This window comes from Scyliorhinus canicula, chromosome 9 (genome assembly GCF_902713615.1).
Source record: "Scyliorhinus canicula chromosome 9, sScyCan1.1, whole genome shotgun sequence".
Taxonomy (NCBI): domain Eukaryota; kingdom Metazoa; phylum Chordata; class Chondrichthyes; order Carcharhiniformes; family Scyliorhinidae; genus Scyliorhinus; species Scyliorhinus canicula.
In genome coordinates, this window is record NC_052154.1 from 70,371,843 (window position 1) to 70,391,990 (window position 20,148).

The 20,148-nt window shown below is 46.5% G+C and overlaps 1 protein-coding gene across 1 annotated transcript in view; it reads right to left on the bottom strand.

Moving 5' to 3' along the window:
- The window catches only part of slc12a3 (solute carrier family 12 member 3), an 89,735-nt gene that overhangs the window by 42,464 nt on the left and 27,123 nt on the right, over positions 1–20,148 (bottom strand). Inside the window, exon 9 of the mRNA XM_038806874.1 lies at positions 19,076–19,230. Within this exon, the coding sequence (XP_038662802.1) occupies positions 19,076–19,230 (155 nt within the window). The remainder of the gene's footprint in view (positions 1–19,075; positions 19,231–20,148) is intronic.

Sequence of the window (20,148 nt, forward strand, 5' to 3'; positions counted from 1 at the left end):
CACTAAAGTCGGTGGAGTTGTAGACAGTGCGGAAGGATGTTGCAGGTTACAGAGGGACATAGATAAGCTGCAGAGCTGGGCTGAGAGGTGGCAAATGGAGTTTAATGTGGAGAAGTGTGAGGTGATTCACTTTGGAAAAAATAACAGAAATGTGGAATATTTGGCTAATGGTAAAATTCTTGGCAGTGTGGATGAGCAGAGGGATCTCGGTGTCCATGTACATAGATCCCTGAAAGTTGCCACCCAGGTTGATAGGGTTGTGAAGAAGGCCTATGGTGTGTTGGCCTTTATTGGTAGAGGGATTGAGTTCCGGAGCCATGAGGTCATGTTGCAGTTGTACAAAACTCTAGTACGGCCGCATTTGGAGTATTGCGTACAGTTCTGGTCGCCTCATTATAGGAAGGACGTGGAAGCTTTGGAACGGGTGCAGAGGAGATTTACCAGGATGTTGCCTGGTATGGAGGGAAAATCTTATGAGGAAAGGCTGATGGACTTGAGGTTGTTTTCGTTAGAGAGAAGAAGGTTAAGAGGTGACTTAATAGAGGCATACAAAATGATCAGAGGGTTAGATAGGGTGGACAGCGAGAGCCTTCTCCCGCGGATGGAGGTGGCTAGCACGAGGGGACATAGCCTTAAATTGAGGGGTAATAGATATAGGACAGAGGTCAGAGGTGGGTTTTTTACGCAAAGAGTGGTGAGGCCGTGGAATGCCCTATCTGCAACAGTAGTGAACTCGCCAACATTGAGGGCATTTAAAAATTTATTGGATAAGCATATGGATGATAAGGGCATAGTGTAGGTTAGATGGCCTTTAGATTTTTTTTCCATGTCGGTGCAACATCGAGGGCCGAAGGGCCTGTACTGCGCTGTATCGTTCTATGTTCTATGTTCTATGATAGGTCGAACTTGGGCCATAGTCAACCCGATGACTAATGAAGAATCACGCCTTACAAAGAAGCATACTGTTGTGTTTGATAGAGTGCTGGAGAGTATGAAAGATATCACAGTTAAATTGAAGAGTAAAGAAGGAAGCCAAGCAAAATGCCTGAAGGCAAGGTTGGTATGCAATGCTGTCAGGCCAAAGGTGGAGGCTGACTTAGAACAATTGGTGAAGACAGGAGTGAAGATTGGAAGACTATGGACTGAATGTCCCCAAGGACAAGTGTGGGTTCTTCCAGTCTTCCAGTGAGTATTTGGGACATGTGCTCGATACCACGGACCTTCATAAGGCATCTGCACCTCAGAACATTAACCAGATTGTGGAACTACTATGGAAGATTTGTTCCAAATTCGGCATCCATTTTAAAAACCTTGTATGACCTGTTCTGCCAAGTGGAAGTGGTCAATGCAATGATGCTCCTGTGCAAGCCAAAGAAACATTGTCCAATCTGAAGTCTTTACACATTTTGATCCGATCCAACCCCTACAGTTGGCGTGTGGCACATCTCCTTATGGTGTTGGAGCAGGTATTGGAAGACCAAATGCCTTTGCATCTCAAAATTTGAGCAAAGTTGAAAGTAACTACGCACAAATCGAAAGGGAAACCTTAGGGAATAGCTTTGGAGTAAAGAGATTTCACCAATTCCTGCATGGAAAAAAATTCACACTGTTGATGGACCATCGTCTATTAACAACAATTTTTGGACCACACACAGGGATCCTGTCACTTTCAGCAAGTAGAATGCAGAGGTGGGCATTACTTTCTCTGCACATGCTTACACCATCAAGTATTAACGATCAAGTCTCCATTGTAATGCAGATGGACTTTCACGATTACCACTACCAAGTAGTTCATCAAACTATTGAACAGAAGTATCTTCTACTTTGAACAGGTAGGCAGTACACCTGTCACTTCAGGAGAAGTGAAGTAGTACACTCGGAGCGATCTGATACTCTAAAGTAATGGATATGGTCCTGTGAGGCAAGAACAAAAACCTGACTTGAAACCGTACTTCACTAGAGCTGCCTGCACAGACAAGGTGCCTTCTTTGGGGGCTCCAAATCGCGCGGGGGCCATTTGGGAATTGTGCACATGTAAGAAATAGTGAACAGTTCTTTCTGTTCACCTGGATTGGACACGGAGATGAAACAGAAAGCTGGAACATGCTCTTTTTTCAAATAAAGTGTACCCAATTAATGTTTTCCAATTAAGGGGCAATTTAGCATGGCCAACCCACCAAGCCTGCACATCTTTGGGTTGTGGGGGTGAAACCCACGCAAACACGGGGAGAATGTGCAAACTCCACACAGACAGTGAGCCAGAGCCAGGATCGAATCTGTGACTTCAGCACTGTGATGTAGCAGTGCTAACCCACTGCACCACCGTGCTGCCCCGGAACATATTCGTCATGTGTGAAGGTACGAAACCTGCCACTATTAGCACCTCTGCATCCTTGGGAATGGCTGGAAGAGGCTTGGCAACGAGTGCACATCGGCTTTGCAGGATCTTTTGAAGGAAGAATTTCTTCATAATGGCCGATGCTCATTCAAAGTGGCCAGAAGTCACCATAATGAGATCAACTTAATTAGAAAAGACGATCAAAAGGCTAGGCAAAATCTTTCATAGGTTTAGATTCCCTGAGCAATTGGTAAGTGATAACAGACCTCATTTTCTCTCCCAAGAATTCTAATGTTTCTTGAAAGAGAATATTGTTCAACATATTAGGTCAGCACTGTACCATCCTGCTATGAATGGACTGGCAGAGTGTTTCATTCAAACCATGAAACACACATTGAGAGCAACCAGGGAACAAGATTCGCTAATCAAAAGCCTTAATCAATTCCTACTGATGTATCGGAATACTGTTCATTCAACAGCTCAAACCTCTCCTGCATTATTAATGATGAAGTGACAACTATGTTTGGGATTTGATTTGTTGAAACCTCCAAACACGAAATAAGTTGTTCAACAGAAACTGCAAGGACAGATAGATTGGTGGGGAAGTAAAGCAAAACATAATTTCTTCTACCAAGGACAATGAGTGTTAGCCAGGAATGGGTCCACAAGAGAAAAATGGGTTCCTGCCACTACCCTTGCACAGACTGGACCTGCTTCATATACCGTGCAGACTAGAGATGATGTCATCTGGAGGAGGCATGCAGGCTAGTGTTGATGGTGAGACCCAATCTGCTGGGAATGGTAACTGCTCTAAATTCAGATTCAACTGTACAGAGTGCTGACCTGAACCTTCCTCCAACCCTGACACCGACAGACACTGTTGCGGAAGACAACACTCCACCTTCAGACCAAGCAGAGTCAACCTCTAGTTACAACATCAACACCAATCAAACAACCACTGATGACATTCGTACAAAGATGAAAATACCTGAGGTTACCACTAGTGCAAGGAAGGAGACGCCAAAGGTTCACAATCAATCTTTCAGAGAGGGACAACTCCAAACTGTCTAACTTATTGATTATTGGGCCGCACGGTGGCACAGTGGTTAGCACACTGCCTCACGGCACCAATGTCCCAGGTTCGATCCGGGCTCTGGGTCACTGTCCGTGTGGAGTTTGCACATTCTCCTCGTGTTTGCGTGGGTTTCGCCCCCACAACCCAAAGATGTGCAGGGTAGGTGGATTGGCCACGCTAAATTGCCCTTTAATTGGAAAAAATGAATTGGGTACACTAAATTTATAAAACAAAAATAAAAACATTATTGATTATTGTTCATGTTGCGCTTGTTTAAATTATTGGGGGTGTTTTATTTAAAATGTCTGTGTGGGTTTCCTGTGGGTGCTCCGGTTTCCTCCCACATCCAAAGATGTGCAGGTTAGGTGGATTGACCATGCTAAATTGCCCTTACTGTCCAAAAAGGTTGGTGGGGTTACTGGGTTACAGGGATAGGGTGGAGGTGTGGGCTTGGGTAGCATGCTCTTTCCAAGGGCTGGTGCAGACTCGAATGACCTCCTTCTGCACTGTAGATTCGATGATTCTATGATACCCAAAAGGAATAGCTTACAATTATCCCTTAAACGCTATTACTCAATTCCCCAGTAAACAACAAGAAAAGAAACACACAGTTCTCAATCCATCTGAAAATCAGCATGGCATAGAGTAATACATTGTATGAATCCTCCTGATAATCTGTTTGTCCCTTGTTTATTCCCTTTATTTTCTTTTGTTTTGGCTTTTATAATTTTTGCACCTGGACAATTACTGGGATTTGCACCTTTAAGATGTACTTCACCTTTATTTTTTTTTAAAAAGGGATCCATCAGGGTGTGCTGGCATCGGTGATGACTCATCTTGATGGACTTGGCTGTCAGCCAATGAGCTGTTTACTTTGCCAGGCTCTTGGTTGATAGTCTGTGCTGATTGGTGCTGGCCATTCAGGAATGTTCTGCCAGGGACAGGAACGCTTCCTTCATCTGTTTTTTTTTGTTTCGGTTTGATCAAGAAGCTGGAGGGCTACAACCCTAATCTCTCTCTTCTACCTAATGCATTCTGTCTAAAGGTTCAAAGTAAAGACCTTTCTTTCTCGACAGTCAGATTGAACTGCAAGGAAGTTCAGTTCAGCAACAGCTGCAGGCAGGGCTAGTTATTTAAAGAACTCCCGTGATGGGAACTCCGTTTATCCTCAGTAACCATAGAACATAGAACAGTACAGTACAGTACAGGCCCTTCGGCCCACGATGTTGTGCCGTCACTTATCCTAATCTAAAATCAACCTAACCTACACCCCTTCAATTTACTGCTGTCCATGTGCCTGTCCAAGAGCCGCTTAAATGTCCCTAATGACTCTGACTCCACCACCTCTACTGGCAGTGCATTCCACACACACACCACTCTCTGTGTAAAGAACCGACCTCTGACACCTCCCCTGTACCTTCCTCCAATCACCTTAAAATGATGTCCCTTCATGACAGCCATTCCCGCCCTGGGTAAAAATCTTTGGCTATCCACTCTATCCATGCCTCTCATCACCTTGTGCACCTCTATCAAGTCACCTCTCTTCCTTCTTTGCTCCAGTAAGAAAAGCCCTAGCTCCCTCAAACATTTTTCATAAGACATGCCCTCCAGTCCAGGCAGTATCCTGATAAATCTCCTCAGCACCCTCTCCAAAGCATCCACATCCTTCCTATAATGAGGCGACCAGAACTGGACACAATATTCCAACTGTGGTCTAACCAGAGTTTTATAAAGCTGCAGCTAAACCATGCGGCTCTTAAACTCAATCCCCCTGTTAATGAAAGGCAACACACCATACGCCTTCTTAACAACCCTATCAACCTGGGTGGCAACTTTGAGGGATCTATGTACGTGGACCCCAGGATCTCTCTGTTCCTCCACACTTCCAAGAATCCTGCATTTAACCCTGTATTCAGCATTCAAATTTGACCTTCCAAAATGAATCACTTCACATTTATCTAGGTTGAACTCCATCTGCCACTTCTCAGCCCAGCTCTGCATCCTTTCAATGTCCTGTTGTAACCTGCAACTGCCCTCAACACTATCTAAAACTCCACCAACCTTTGTGTCATCGGCAAACTTACTAACCCACCCTTCCACTTCCTCATCCAAGTCATTTATAAAAACCACAAAGAGCAGAGGTCCCAGAACAGATCACTGCGGGACACCATTAGTCACCGACGTCCAGGTGGAATATATTCCATCCACTACCACTCTGTATTCTTTTGGCCAGCCAATTCTGTATCCAGACAGCCATATTTCCTTGAACCACATGCCCCCTGACTTTCAAATGAGCCTCCCATGGGGAACCTTATCAAATGCCTTACTGAAATCCATATACACCACATCCACTGCCCGACCTTCATCAATGTGTCTCATCACAACCTCAAATAATTCAACGAGGCTTGTGGGGAGTCCCTCTGCCCCTCACAAAGCCATGCTGACTGCCTTTAATCAAACTATGTATTTCTAAAGAATCATAAATCCTATCTTTCAGAATCCTTTCCAGTATTTTGCTCACCACAGGCGTAAGCCTGACTGGTCTGTAATTCCCAGGGATTTCCCTATTCCCTTTCTTGAACAGGGGAACAACAATCGCCTCCCTCCAATCATCCGGTACTACTCCAGTGGAGAGTGAGGACGCAAAGATCATCGTCAACGGCACAGCAATCTCCTTCCTCGCTTCCTGTAGTAACCTTAGGTATATCCCATCAGGCCCAGGGGACATATCTATCCTGATGCTTTTCAAAATTTCCAGCACATCCTCCTACTTCATATCAACTTGTTCGAGCCTATTAACCTGGTTCACGCTGTTCTGACGAGCAACAAGATCCCTCTCTCTAGTGAATACTGAAGCAAAATATTCATTTAAGGCCTTCCCTACGCCTCAGACTCTAGGCACAAGTACCCTCCACTATCCCTGATCGGCCCTACTCTCACCCTGATCAACCTCTTATTTCTCACATAAATGTAGAACGCCTTGGGGTTTTCCCTAATCCTCCCCGCCAGGGCTTTTTCATGCCCCATTTTAGCTCTCCTTAGTCCATTTTTGAATTCCTTCCTGGCTACCTTGTAACTCTCTCTTGAGCTGTGCCAGATCCTTGATTCCTCAACCTTACGCAAGCTTCCTTCTTCCTCTTGACTAGAAACTCCGCTTCTCTTGCCATCTAATGCTCTCCCACCGAGACATCTGATACCTGGCCTGGTTCGGTGCCAAGCACCAAATCCAATATGGCCTACTCCCTAGTCGGCCTATCTACATATTGAGTCAGGAATCCTTCCTGGACACACCTGACAAAATCTTCTCCATCCAAACCATTTCCACTAATGAGGTTCCAGTCAATATTAGGAAAGTTGAAGTCACCCATGACAACAACTCTGCTATTTCTGCATCTTTCCAAGATCTGCCGCCCAGTTTGTTTCTCCATCTCTCTGCTGCTATTGGGGGGTCTATAGAAAACTCCCAATAAATCTTTTCTTGTTTCTGACTTCCACCCATACCGACTCAGTAGACAAACCCTCCTCGACTACTTCCTTTGCTGCAGTTGTGATGCACTCTCTAGTTAACAGTGCCACTCCCCATCCTCTTTTACCTCCTCCCTACTCTTTTTAAAACATCTAAACCCCAGAAGATCAAACAGCCATTCCTGCCCTTGTGAAATCCATGTCTCCGTAATGGCCACAACATCATAGTTCCAAGTACTGATCCATGCTCTAAGTTCTCTCCCTTATTCCTGATACTCCTTGAAACAGAGACACTTCAACCCATCCCAATGAGTGCAACTTTGTCTTATCAACTGTCTATCCTTCCTCACAGACTAGCTGCATACTATTTCTGCCTGTTCAACAGCTACCCTATCCTCTGATCCGTAGCTCTGGTTTCCATCCCCCTACCAAACTAGTTTAAACCCTCCTGAAGAGCTCTAGCAAACCTCCCGCCCAGGATATTGATGCCCTCCAGTTTAGGTGCAACCCGTCCTTCATGTACAGGTCCCACCATCCCCAGAAGGCATCCCAATCATCTACATATCTGAAGCCCTCCCTCCTGCACCAGCCCTGCAGCCACGTGTTCAGCTGCACCCGCTCTCTGTTCCCTGCCTCACTTGCACGTGGCACAGTAATCCTGAGATTACTACTCTGTTCGTCCTGCTCTTTAGCTTCCAACCTAACTCCCTAAAATCACTCTTTATATCCTCATCCCTTTTCTTTTTTTTCTTTTTGTTAATAATATTTTTTTTAGAAAATATTTTATTGAGGTATTTATAATTTTAACATTTTAAACAAAGAGATCCAACACACACAAAAACCCCACAATAATATACCCTATCCCCCCTCCCCGCCCCCAAGCATAAACCCTAACTATCATGGTTCATGTACCTACTCCATCCCACGGTTCTCCTTTCATTAGATTTCCTACCCTTATTCATCACTTCCATGCCTCCCCTTCCCTCCCTCCCCCACCATCATCCCGTCACCCCCCGCCGATGGTCAATTTTCCCTGAAGAAGTCGATGAACGGCTGCCACCTCCAAACGAACCCCTGTAGTGAACCAGTGAACCCCTTAAGACAAACTTAATTTTCTCTAACCTAAGAAACCCTGCCATGCCACTGACCCAAACACCCGACTTTGGAGGCAAGACATCCGAAAATCCCTGCCAAAATCCCCTCAGCCTCGGACATGGCCAAAACATAGGTTCGCACAACTTCCCCCCCCCACATCTGTCCCCCACCTCCTCAAAAAACCGGCTCCTCTGGGCCGCAGTCGTATGAGCCCTGTGTGCCACCTTGAACTGGATCAGGCTAAGCCTGGCACATGATGAGGATGCATTGACTCTCCTCAGGACCTCCTCCCATAACCCGATTTCCAATTCCCCTCCCAACTCTTCCTCCCACTTCCTCTTCACCTCCCCTATTGTTCCTCCCACTCCATCAGTTCCTTATATATTTCCGAGACCTGCCCCTCCCCGACCCATGTTTTTGACATCACCTTACCCTGTAGCCCCCTTAGAGGGAGGCAAGGGAAGCTCGGGACCTGCCTCAGCACAAAACCCCGCACTTGTAAGTACCGGGACCCATTCCCCCCGTCGAGAGTGGCAGAGGTGATGTTAACAAAGCCTTCAGACTTGTGCCCTTGCAAAATGTCACCTCCACTTGCTCCCACACAGACCTCTCCTCCACTACCCATTTCCTAACCATTCATATATTAGCCACCCAGTAATAGTTAATAAAGTTCAGAAGGGTCAAAACCCCCTCCCCGCAACCCCGCTCAAATAGGACCTTCTTCACCCGCTGTGCTTTCCCGGCCCATATAAAACCCGAGATCACTGCATTCATCTTCCTAAAAAATGCCTTAGGGATGAACATTGGAAACACTGAAAAACGAACAGCAATCGGGAGGACTGTCATTTTCACAGTCTGTACCCTCCTCGCCAATGACAGCAGGAGCACGTCCCACCTTTGGAAGTCCCCTTTCATTTACTCTATCAACCTGCCTAAATTGAATTTGTGGAGCTGACCCCAGTCCTTTGCCACTTGAATACCCAGGTGTCTAAAGCTCCCTCCCACCACTTTGAACAGCATCTCCCTCAGTCTCCTCTCCTGCCCCCTTGCCTGGATCACAAAAACCTCACTCTTGCCCATATCCAGTTTGTAACCTGAGAAACGGCCAAATTCCTCCAATATCCTCAGAATTCCTGCAATCCCCCCAATGGGTCCGTTATATAAAGGAACAGATCGTCTGCATAGAGCGAGACCCTGTATTCCAGCTCCCCCCCCTCACTATCCCCCGCCAAATGTTCGATGTTCACAGCGCCATTGCCAAGGCTCTATGGCCAGGGCAAACAGTAGTGGGGAGAGTGGACATCCCTGTCTTGTCCCCCGACACAGGCTAAAATATTCCGAACGCACCCAGTTTGTCCTTACATTTGCCACCAGTGACTGACATAGCAACCGGACCCAATCCACAAATCCTTGCCCGAACCCAAACCTTCCCAGGACCTCCCACAAATATTTCCACTCCACCCGATCAAAGGTCTTTTCTGCATCCATGGCCGCCACCACCTCGACCTCGTGCCCCTCCGCAGGCATCATTATTACATTAAGGAGTCACCTAATGTTGGACATCGGGTGTCGTTGTAGCCATCTGTGATGGCCACTTTCAGCATATAAAATGGACACTCGCAGAGCATACAGAGAAAAATGGACAATGCAAAGTAACAGGCAGGCACAGAGCCTGAATGTGTATTTAGAAGACAGACTGCTGGCCTTTTCCCTATATTCATAAACCGCCCCCTTTACCCTCCTCAGCTGTCCCTCCGCCTTACTTGTGAACAGGAGCCCAAATCTAGCTGCAGTCTCTGACGCTCTTTCAACAGTCCGTCATCCAGAGACTCCGCATATCTCCACCCTCTCAGCCTTCTTATGGTCCTGAATTGAGATGAATTCCCCCATGATAACCACCTTCAAACTCTTGGCCGATTTGCACATTGATGGCCAATCTCTGATAAACAAAAGACTAGTGCTCAGGTATCCAATACCGTCCCAGACATTCCGGCATCACTACCTCAGCAAGAAGATACAAACAAAGCAAGGCCAACGGCCACTTAGGACACGCCCAGCCATCAAGGCACCCGCTCCTTTATTGGCTCAGATCGATGGCGGTGATCGAGAAGCTGCCCAATTAATTGGGACCAAGTTTAAGGCCCACCTAAAAGCGCGTGCAGTCATAAGAACATAAGAACTAGGACCAGGAGTAGGCCATCTGGCCCCTCGAGCCTGCTCCGCCATTCAATTAGATCATGGCTGATCTTTTGTGGACTCAGCTCCACTTTCCGGCCCAAACACCATAACCCTTAATCCCTTTATTCTTCAAAAAACTATCTATCTTTACCTTAAAAACATGTAATGAAGGAGCCTCAACTGCTTCACTGGGCAAGGAATTCCATAGATTCACAACCCTTTGGGTGAAGAAGTTCCTCCTAAACTCAGTCCTAAATCTACTTCCCCTTATTTTGAGGCTATGCCCCCTAGTTCTGCTGTCACCCGCCAGTGGAAACAACCTGCCCGCATCTATCCTATCTATTCCCTTCATAATTTTAAATGTTTCTATAAGATCCCCCCTCATCCTTCTAAATTCCAACGAGTACAGTCCCAGTCTACTCAACCTCTCCTCATAATCCAACCCCTTCAGCTCTGGGATTAACCTAGTGAATCTCCTCTGCACACCCTCCAGCGCCAGTACGTCCTTTCTCAAGTAAGGAGACCAAAACTGAACACAATACTCCAGGTGTGGCCGCACTAACACCTTATACAATTGCAACATAACCTCCCTAGTCTTAAACTCCATCCCTCTAGCAATGAAGGACAAAATTCCATTTGCCTTCTTAATCACCTGTTGCACTTGTAAACCAACCTTCTGTGACTCATGCACTAGCACACCCAAGTCTCTCTGAACAGCGGCATGCTTTAATATTTTATCGTTTAAATAATAATCCCGTTTGCTGTTATTCCTACCAAAATGGATAACCTCACATTTGTCAACATTGTATTCCATCTGCCAGACCCGAGCCCATTCACTTAACCTATCCAAATCCCTCTGCAGACTTCCAGTATCCTCTGCACTTTTCGCTTTACCACTCATCTTAGTGTCATCTGCAAACTTGGACACATTGCCCTTGGTCCCCAACTCCAAATCATCAATGTAAATTGTGAACAATTGTGGGCCCAACACGGATCCCTGAGGGACACCACTAGCTACTGATTGCCAACCAGAGAAACACCCATTTATCCCAACTCTTTGCTTTCTATTAATTAACCAATCCTCTATCCATGCTACTACTTTACCCTTAATGCCATGCATCTTTATCTTATGCAGCAACCTTTTGTGTGGCACCTTGTCAAAGGCTTTCTGGAAATCCAGATATACCACATCCATCGGCTCCCCGTTATCTACTGCACTGGTAATGTCCTCAAAAAATTCCACTAAATTAGTTAGGCATGACCTGCCTTTAACGAACCCATGCTGCGTCTGCCCAATGGGACAATTTCTATCCAGATGCCTCGCAATTTCTTCCTTGATGATAGATTCCAGCATCTTCCCTATTACCGAAGTTAAACTCACTGGCCTATAATTTCCTGCTTTCTGCCTACCTCCTTTTTTAAACAGTGGCGTCACGTTTGCTAATTTCCAATCCACCGGGACCACCCCAGAGTCTAGTGAATTTCGGTAAATTATCACTAGTGCATCTGCAATTTCCCTAGCCATCTCTTTTAGCACTCTGGGATGCATTCCATCAGGGCCAGGAGACTTGTCTACCTTTAGCCCCATTAGCTTGCCCATCACTCCCTCCTTAGTGATAACAATCCTCTCAAGGTCCTCACCTGTCATAGCCTCATTTCTATCAGTCGCTGGCATGTTATTTGTGTCTTCCACTGTGAAGACCGACCCAAAAAACCTGTTCAGTTCCTCAGCCATTTCCTCATTTCCCATTATTAAAACTCCCTTCTCATCCTCTAAAGGACCAATATTTACCTTAGCCACTCTTTTTTGTCTTATATATTTGTAAAAACTTTTACTGTCTGTTTTTAAATTCTGAGCAAGTTTACTCTCATACTCTATCTTACTCTTCTTTATAGCTTTTTTAGTAGCTTTCTGTTGCCCCCTAAAGATTTCCCAGTCCTCTAATCTCCCAGCAATCTTTGCCACTTTATATGCTTTTTCCTTCAATTTGATACTCTCCCTTATTTCCTTAGATATCCACGGTCGATTTTCCCTCTTTCTTCCGTCCTTCCTTTTTGTTGGTATAAACCTTTGCTGAGCACTGTGAAAAATCGCTTGGAAGGTTCTCCACTGTTCCTCAACTGTTCCACCATAAAGTCTTAGCTCCCAGTCTACCTTAGCTAGTTCTTCTCTCATCCCCTTGTAATCTCCTTTGTTTAAACACAAAACACTAGTATTTGATTTTACTTTCTCACCCTCCATCTGTATTTTAAATTCCACCATATTGTGATCGCTCCTTCCGAGAGGATCCCTAACTATGAGATCATGAAGCAATCCTGTCTCATTACACAGGACAAGATCTAGGACCGCTTGTTCCCTCGTAGGTTCCATTACATACTGTTCTAGGAAACTATCGCGGATACATTCTATAAACTCCTCCTCACGGTTGCCTTGACCGACCTGGTTAAACCAATCGACATGTAGATTAAAATCCCCCATGATAACTGCTGTACCATTTCTACATGCATCAGTTATTTCTTTGTTTATTGCCTGCCCCACCATCTCGTTACTATTTGGTGGCCGATAGACTACTCCTATCAGTGACTTTTTCGCCTTACTATTCCTGATTTCCACCCAAATGGATTCAACCTTATCCTCCATAGCACCGATGTCATCCCTTACTATTGCCCGGATGTCATCCTTAAATAACAGAGCAACACCACCTCCCTTACCATCCACTCTGTCCTTCCGAATAGTTTGATACCCTCGGATATTTAACTCCCAGTCGTGACCATCCTTTAACCATGTTTCAGTAATGGCCACTAAATCATAGTCATTTACGATGATTTGTGCCACCAACTCATTTACTTTATTCCGAATACTACGAGCATTCAGGTAAAGTACACTTATGTTGGTTTTTTTACCTCTGTTTTGAATCTTAACATATCCAGTTTTATTCCTTTTGTTATTACTGGGCCTATTCACTGTGCTCCCCTCAGTCACTGTACCTTGTACTGTCGCCCTTATGGATTTCTGACTATGTCTTCTCTGCCTTGCACTTTTCCCATTACTTCCTTTTGTTTCTGTCCCTGTTTTACTACCTTCCAACTTCCAGCATTGGTTCCCATCCCCCTGCCACATTAGTTTAAACCCTTCCCAACAGCTCTAGCAAACACCCCCCCTAGGACATCGGTTCCAGTCCTGCCCAAGTGCAGACCGTCCGGTTTGTACTGGTCCCACCTCCCCCAGAACCGGTCCCAATGCCCCAGGAATTTGAATCCCTCCCTCTTGCACCATCTCTCGAGCCACGCATTCATCCTATCTATCCTGACATTCCTACTCTGACTAGCTCGTGGCACTGGTAGCAATCCTGAGATTACTACCTTTGAGGTCCTACTTTTTAGTTTAACTCCTAACTCCCTGAATTCCGCTTGTAGGACCTCATCCCGTTTTTTACCTATATCGTTGGTGCCTATGTGCACCACGACAGCTGGCTGTTCACCCTCCCCCCCCAGAATGTCCTGCAGCCGCTCCGAGACATCCTTGACCCTTGCACCAGGGAGGCAACATACCATCCTGGAGTCTCGATTGCGTCCACAGAACCGCCTGTCTATTCCCCTTACGATCGAGTCCCCTATCACTATAGCCCTGCCATTTTTCTTCCTGCCCTGCTGTGCAGCAGAGCCAGCCACGGTGCCATGAACCTGGCTGCTGCTGCCTTCCCCTGGTGAGCCATCTCCCTCAACAGTATCCAAAGCGGTATATCTGTTTTGCAGGGAGATGACCGCAGGGGACACCTGCACTGCCTTCCTACTCTTGCTCTTTCTTTTGGTCACCCATTTTCTATCTCCCTCAGTAACCTTCACCTGCGGTGTGACCAACTCGCTAAACGTGCTATCCACGACCTCCTCAGCATCGCGGATGCTCCAAAGTGAGTCCATCCGCAGCTCCAGAGCCGTCAAGCGGTCTAACAAGAGCTGCAACTGAACACACTTCTTGCACGTGAAGGAGCCAGGGACAGTGGCCGTGTCCCTGAGCTCCCACATCGCACACGAGGAGCATGACACGGGTCTGGGATCTCCTGCCATGTCTTAAACCCTTGGTAAACTTAAACAACTAGAATTTCAAAATAAAAATAAATAAATTAGACAATGAAAAGAAAAAGAGAGACTACTTACCAGTCACTTACCAGGGTTAAAAAGCACCTCCTCACACTCTGCACCGAATTACCTCACTGCACCAAATTACCAAGTTTCAATCCTCACTCTGTACGAGTCTCACTCCGGATGAGTCTCCTGGAAAAGTGCTCGCTGGAATCTCCTGAAAAAGTCCCCCAAGTATAAGAAGGAACCCTACCATGTGTTCCCTCTCTTGGATTCGGCTCTCAACTGGAAAGACCCCTCCACCTGCACCACCAGAATCAAGTAAGTTCAAGTTCAACGCTTGCTACCAGACGGATGACCATAGCTACGTCCTGCTACCTCTTCAAACCCAACAACCTCAGATCCGAACAACGGCCATTGTTCCTCTGACTGAGTGGGCACCCGAAGTTAAGTATAGGTGTTAGTGATAGACATAGTTTAGCTTGTAGTAGTATTGTGCATGAGTAAATCATACTGTGTGTAAATAAAGTACCATTGACTTTGAACTAACTAACTGTTGTATTGGCTCTTTGATTGGTATTCGGTTGAACCTTGTGGCGGTATCGAGAGATACCTTGGCACTCTGAAAGCATATTCATAATTAAGATTAAGAAAGGCGACCTTATTAACTGCCATATGTATAGCCACTAAAAGATAGCAACATCGTCCCTTAACAAATCCCGTCTGGTCCTCCCCTATTACCCCTAGAACACAGTCCTCTATACGTGTGGCCAAGATCTTTGCCAGCAATTTCACATCTACATTTAGCAGGAAGATTGGCCTATACGACCCACAGCTCTCCAGATCTTTATTCCGTTTCAAAATAAGGTGAATCGATGCCTGCAATAACGCTGTCGGGAGCACTTCCAGCTCTTTTGCCTCATTAAAAACCTTTACCAGAAGCGGCCCCAACAACCTGGAAAATCTTTTATAAAACTCAACTGGGTATCCGTCTTGTCCCGGGGCTTTGCCTGATTGCATCGTCCCCAACCCGTCTATAACCTCCCCAAGCCCGATTGTGGCTCCCAGATCCTCCACCAACTCCTCATCTATCCTCGGGAACTCCAGCCCCCCCAGAAATTGCTTCATTCCCTCCTCCCCAGCTGTGGGTTCCGATTTATACAATTTACTGTAAAACTCCCGAAAAACATCACTCACCCCCACCGGATCCAGAACCACCTTCCCTCTGCATCCCTCACTTTCCCTATCTCTCTCGCCACCTCCTGCTTCCTCAGCTGGTGCGCCAGCATCCTGCTGGCCTTTTCCCTATATTCATAAACCGCCCCCTTTACCCTCCTCAGCTGTCCCTCCGCCTTACCTGTGAACAGGAGCCCAAATCTAGCTGCAGTCTCTGACGCTCTTTCAACAGTCCGTCATCCAGAGACTCCGCACATCTCCACCCTCTCAGCCTTCTTATGGTCCTGAATTGAGATGAATTCCCCCATGATAACCACCTTCAGTGCTTCCCAAACCACCCCCGCCGACACCTCACCCGTATCATTGATTCTGGTGTATCCCCGAATGGCCTCTCCCACCTGCTCACACACCTCGGCTAACAGTCTCATTGTGGGTGCTGGGCCTTTCCTTTACTAACTTGCAAGTCCACCCAGTGTGAGGCGTGGTCTGACACCACTATTGCTGAATATTCAGCATCTGGCATCTCTGTCAGCAGCTTCTTGTCCATAATGGGAAAGTCTCCAACCCACCCCCCTCAATCAATCTTCAGCTCACCCCCCCAATTTGCTTCCGTGAACTAACCCGCCAGCTAGGCTGGCAGCCCCCTCCCATGGTGCCTAGCCCCGCTCTTAGTGCAAACAGTTAAAACAAAGGCATGAAGTAAAAACAAACAGACAATCCCTCCCAAGGTCCCACCCCTAATCACTGAACAAAAAACTGTAAACCAGCCTAACCCCCAAAAAAACAGAAAAATGAAAAAACGAAAGAAGCCCAAACACCAAATCTTTCACAGTACAGTACGTGCACTCCACTTCTCCTCCATCAAAGTTCAAGGTCCTCCTTCTCCTGCCAGTCCATTCGCTTTCATAAAGTTCACTGCCTCCTCCGCCGAGCCAATGTACAACTCCTGTCCCCCATGGGTCACCCAGAGGCGAGCCGGGTACAGTAGACCAAACTTAACGCCCTTCTTGTACAGGGCCGACTTGACCTCATTAAAGCTCGCGCCCTCCTCTTCGCCAGCTCTGCCCCCAGGTCCTGATGCACTCTAATCCTGAAGCCTACCCAGGTGCATTGCCTCGTTTGCCTGGTCCACCTCACGATACGTTCCTCATCCAGGAACCGATGCAACTGTACCACCATCGCCCTCGGCGACTCACCCCTCTGGGGCTTGGGCATCAGCGCCCTGTGAGCTCGATCCACCTCCAACGACTGGTCAAACGCACCTTCCCCAAGCAGTTTCTCCAGCATCTTCCCAACATACGCACCCGCATCCGTTCCTTCGCTCCCCTCCAGCCCACGAGAACGGTTCTCCAAGTCGTCCACTTTGTCCAGCAGTCGTTTCTGCTCGTCTCACATCAGTCCTATCTCCACTGTCTTCAAGGTGGACTGTTCCTCATGCTCCCCTGTCAGCTCCTCCAACCTCTGGATTGCCTGTCCCTGGGCTGCTTGTCTTGTTTCAACGCAGTCAACCACCGCCTTGATCATGTCCACCGCCCGGGCCAGGTCCTCCAAACTTTCCTTCCGCTGCTGGGTGAACTTCACGTTCAAGAAGCTCACCAACTGCTCCATCAACCACTGGGCCGGCAGGGCCAGACCCTACCCCTGCCCATCCACCATCTCCGCGTGTGTTGCCAAGCTCCTCACCCAACTCAGCCAACTGGTTTGCTTTTTTCCAGGCACTTCTGGTCCGCCGCTCCATAATCTAAGTGTCACTCTCTTCTGCTCTCACTTCTGCACCTTTTTCCTCCAAAATTCCTGCTACCATCCAGGGTAAAGGGCACAAAAAGACCACCATGAGCGGGAGCTACCAAATATGCGGGCACTAACTCCATGGGCGCCACTGAAAACCTCATCCCTTTTCTTAGCTATGTCGCTGGTGCCTATGTGCACCACGACTTCTGGTTACTCCCCCCCCTCTCCCCCCCTCTCCCCCCTCCCCCCCCCCCCCCCTAAGTATCCTGTAGACTCGATCCGAGACATCCCTGACCCTGGCACCCAGAAGGCAATATACCTTCTGGGAGTCTCGTTCGCGACCACAGAACTCCTATCCGTTCCGCTAACCATCGAGTCTCACTTTCCTGTTCTCCCCCCTTCCCTTCTGAGCCACAGAGCCAGGCTCAGTGCCAGAGACCTGGCCGCTATGGCCTTCCCCTGGTAGGTCTGTCCCCCCCCCCCCCCTCCCCCTCCAAACAGCATCCAAAACAGTATACTTATTTTGAAGGGGACGGCCACATGGGATCCCTGCACTGTCTGCCTGTTCCCTTTACTTCTCCTAACTGTAACCCAGCTACTCTTGTCCTGAACCTTGGGTGTGATTAGCTCCCTGTAACTCCTCTCTATCACCCCCTCTGCCTCCCGGATGATCCGAAGTTCATCCAGCTCTAGATCCCTCCGAGGAGCTGGAGTTGGGTGCACCTCCTGCAGGTATAGTCAGTGGGGACACTAGCTGTAGCCATTACCTCCCACATCCTATAGGAAGTTAGGGAACATTCTGTTGGAGCTTCAAACAAATAAGAATTACACAGGCCTGTGGCGCATCTTCTGAGTGAAGGCCCAGGTTACTAAAAATGAAAGTGACTCCCCAGAGGGAATCCCGCAGTCTGGGGATAGAGCCTCAATAGTCAGCCAACCAGTGGTTCCCAATCACTCTGCATCCTGGAAGGACAATGAGCTGAAAAAACAACTTCAACATCCGAAGCAAGAGCACTCATCTTCCACCTCACATTAATCCACTTTCATTTTCCCCCTCCCCCTCCCTCTGCATGTGTATGTCTTATGTGTTAAGGTATAGGGTGAGACAGTAAAAGGGAGGAAATAGTAGATTAGCTAGCCGTTTTTCCAGTATAATTATTGCATGTTTTATGTCTAATGTTGCTATAAATAATCAATTGTTGTGTTTCACTTGCAAATCTGGTGTCTGTAAGTCAAGAGCCAAGGATCTCAGAAACTTGATACAAAATATTGGTTAATATTGTGTTGGGAGTACGGGGTCTGTGGGGATGGAATTGACCACGCACTTTCGTAACAACTTGCTTTACACAACAGATTTGGACTCCTGTTAGAACCCCTGCAGACTCCGGCTAAAAGTGGTTCACCTGCCATGTTTCAGCTTCTTCCTTGTCATCAGACAAGACTGCTCTGCTTTAAAATACTATTACTCTTTTGAAACTATCCTACTGGGGTAGAAAACTGCCTTTACTTGTGGACTAAACAAGAGTTATCAAATCAGACTTCAACTCTTTTCCAAAACTTTCTCAAAAACTCTCTCTGAATCTCTTAGCTCCATCCAGCAATGACATTTTCTCTCCAAGCTGAAAAATATAAATAACATAACTACAGACATGGAAACCAGAATACTTCCCATAGATTTCCACAGTTCACATATCCAATGCATCAATTCTGATTCACATTCAATGCTATTATACATAATTCCTACATGTCAAAACCATTGGAACTGAGCAAAGGCAATGTACAACACAAACTCCCATTTACTCCCATTGTAAAGAGTTTGAACTGACCCTTTTGTATTCTTAATTCCCCACTCTTGAGCTTTTAAAGCAAAAATACAATTTAAAATAATTGCTGATCCACATTTAAACATACAATCATTCCCACGTTTTTTTTACCTGGTAGTAGTTACTAAGTCCATATTTACAAGTGCCGGCCTGTGTGCACTCAGTGAAGTTCCATCTATAGCCACAGGCAAGGCCCTCACAATCCATTGACCCAATTGGAATGGTATCATTCAAACTTCCAGTGGCATCACGTATTACACAAGATCCTAAAATAAAGGGTGGAAGGAGCTATATTAAAGCTTTATTTAATCAGTTTCTAAGAGATGTCATATCCTCGCCAAATAATCTAGTTTTAAAGATAGTGTATGAGAAGCAGTTATCTCTTGTACTAATAATAATTGTTTATTGAAAATGAAATGAAAATCGCTTATTGTCACAAGTAGGCTTCAATGAAGTTACTGTGAAAAGCCCCTAATCGCCACATTCCGGTGCCTGTTCGAGGAGTCCGGTACAGGAATTAAACCTGCGCTGATGGCCTTGTTCTGCATTACAAGCCACCTGTTTAGCCCACTGTGCTAAACCAGCTCCCAGGGCGGGGCAGAGCTCCCTCAGGAACCGTCTTTGGTGTTTTTGGTAGTATAAGTGAATGTTAAGAACACTTTCACGCAGAACCAAGATTGCAGCACAGGTTCAGAAAGTATCAGAATTCTAGTGCACAGATTTGAAAGGTCTGACATCTACACAGTTCTACATTCCAGTCACACTGTTTCTTCCGTCTCCTCATTGAATATGGGGTTCAAAAGATGTGACTGGTTGAAGATCTTTGTATTGCTGCCAATGTCAATGATGACACACTTCTCTGGCATTTACCATTTGTACAAATCGTTTGTGCTGGTTTTTTAAAATAAATTTAGAGTACCTAATTCATTTTTTCCAATTAAGGGGCAATTTAGCATGGCCAATCCACCTAACCTGCATATCTTTGGGTTGTGGGGGCAAAACCCACACAAACACAGGGAGAATGTACAAACACCACACGGACAGTGACCCAGAGCCGGGATTGAACCTGGGAACTCAGCGCCGTGAGGCAGCAATCCTAACCACTGTGCTGCCCTGCGTTTGTGCTGTTTTACAAATCTACAATTCCATTTAATAAAATAAAGATTACAGCAAAGTACAGACAC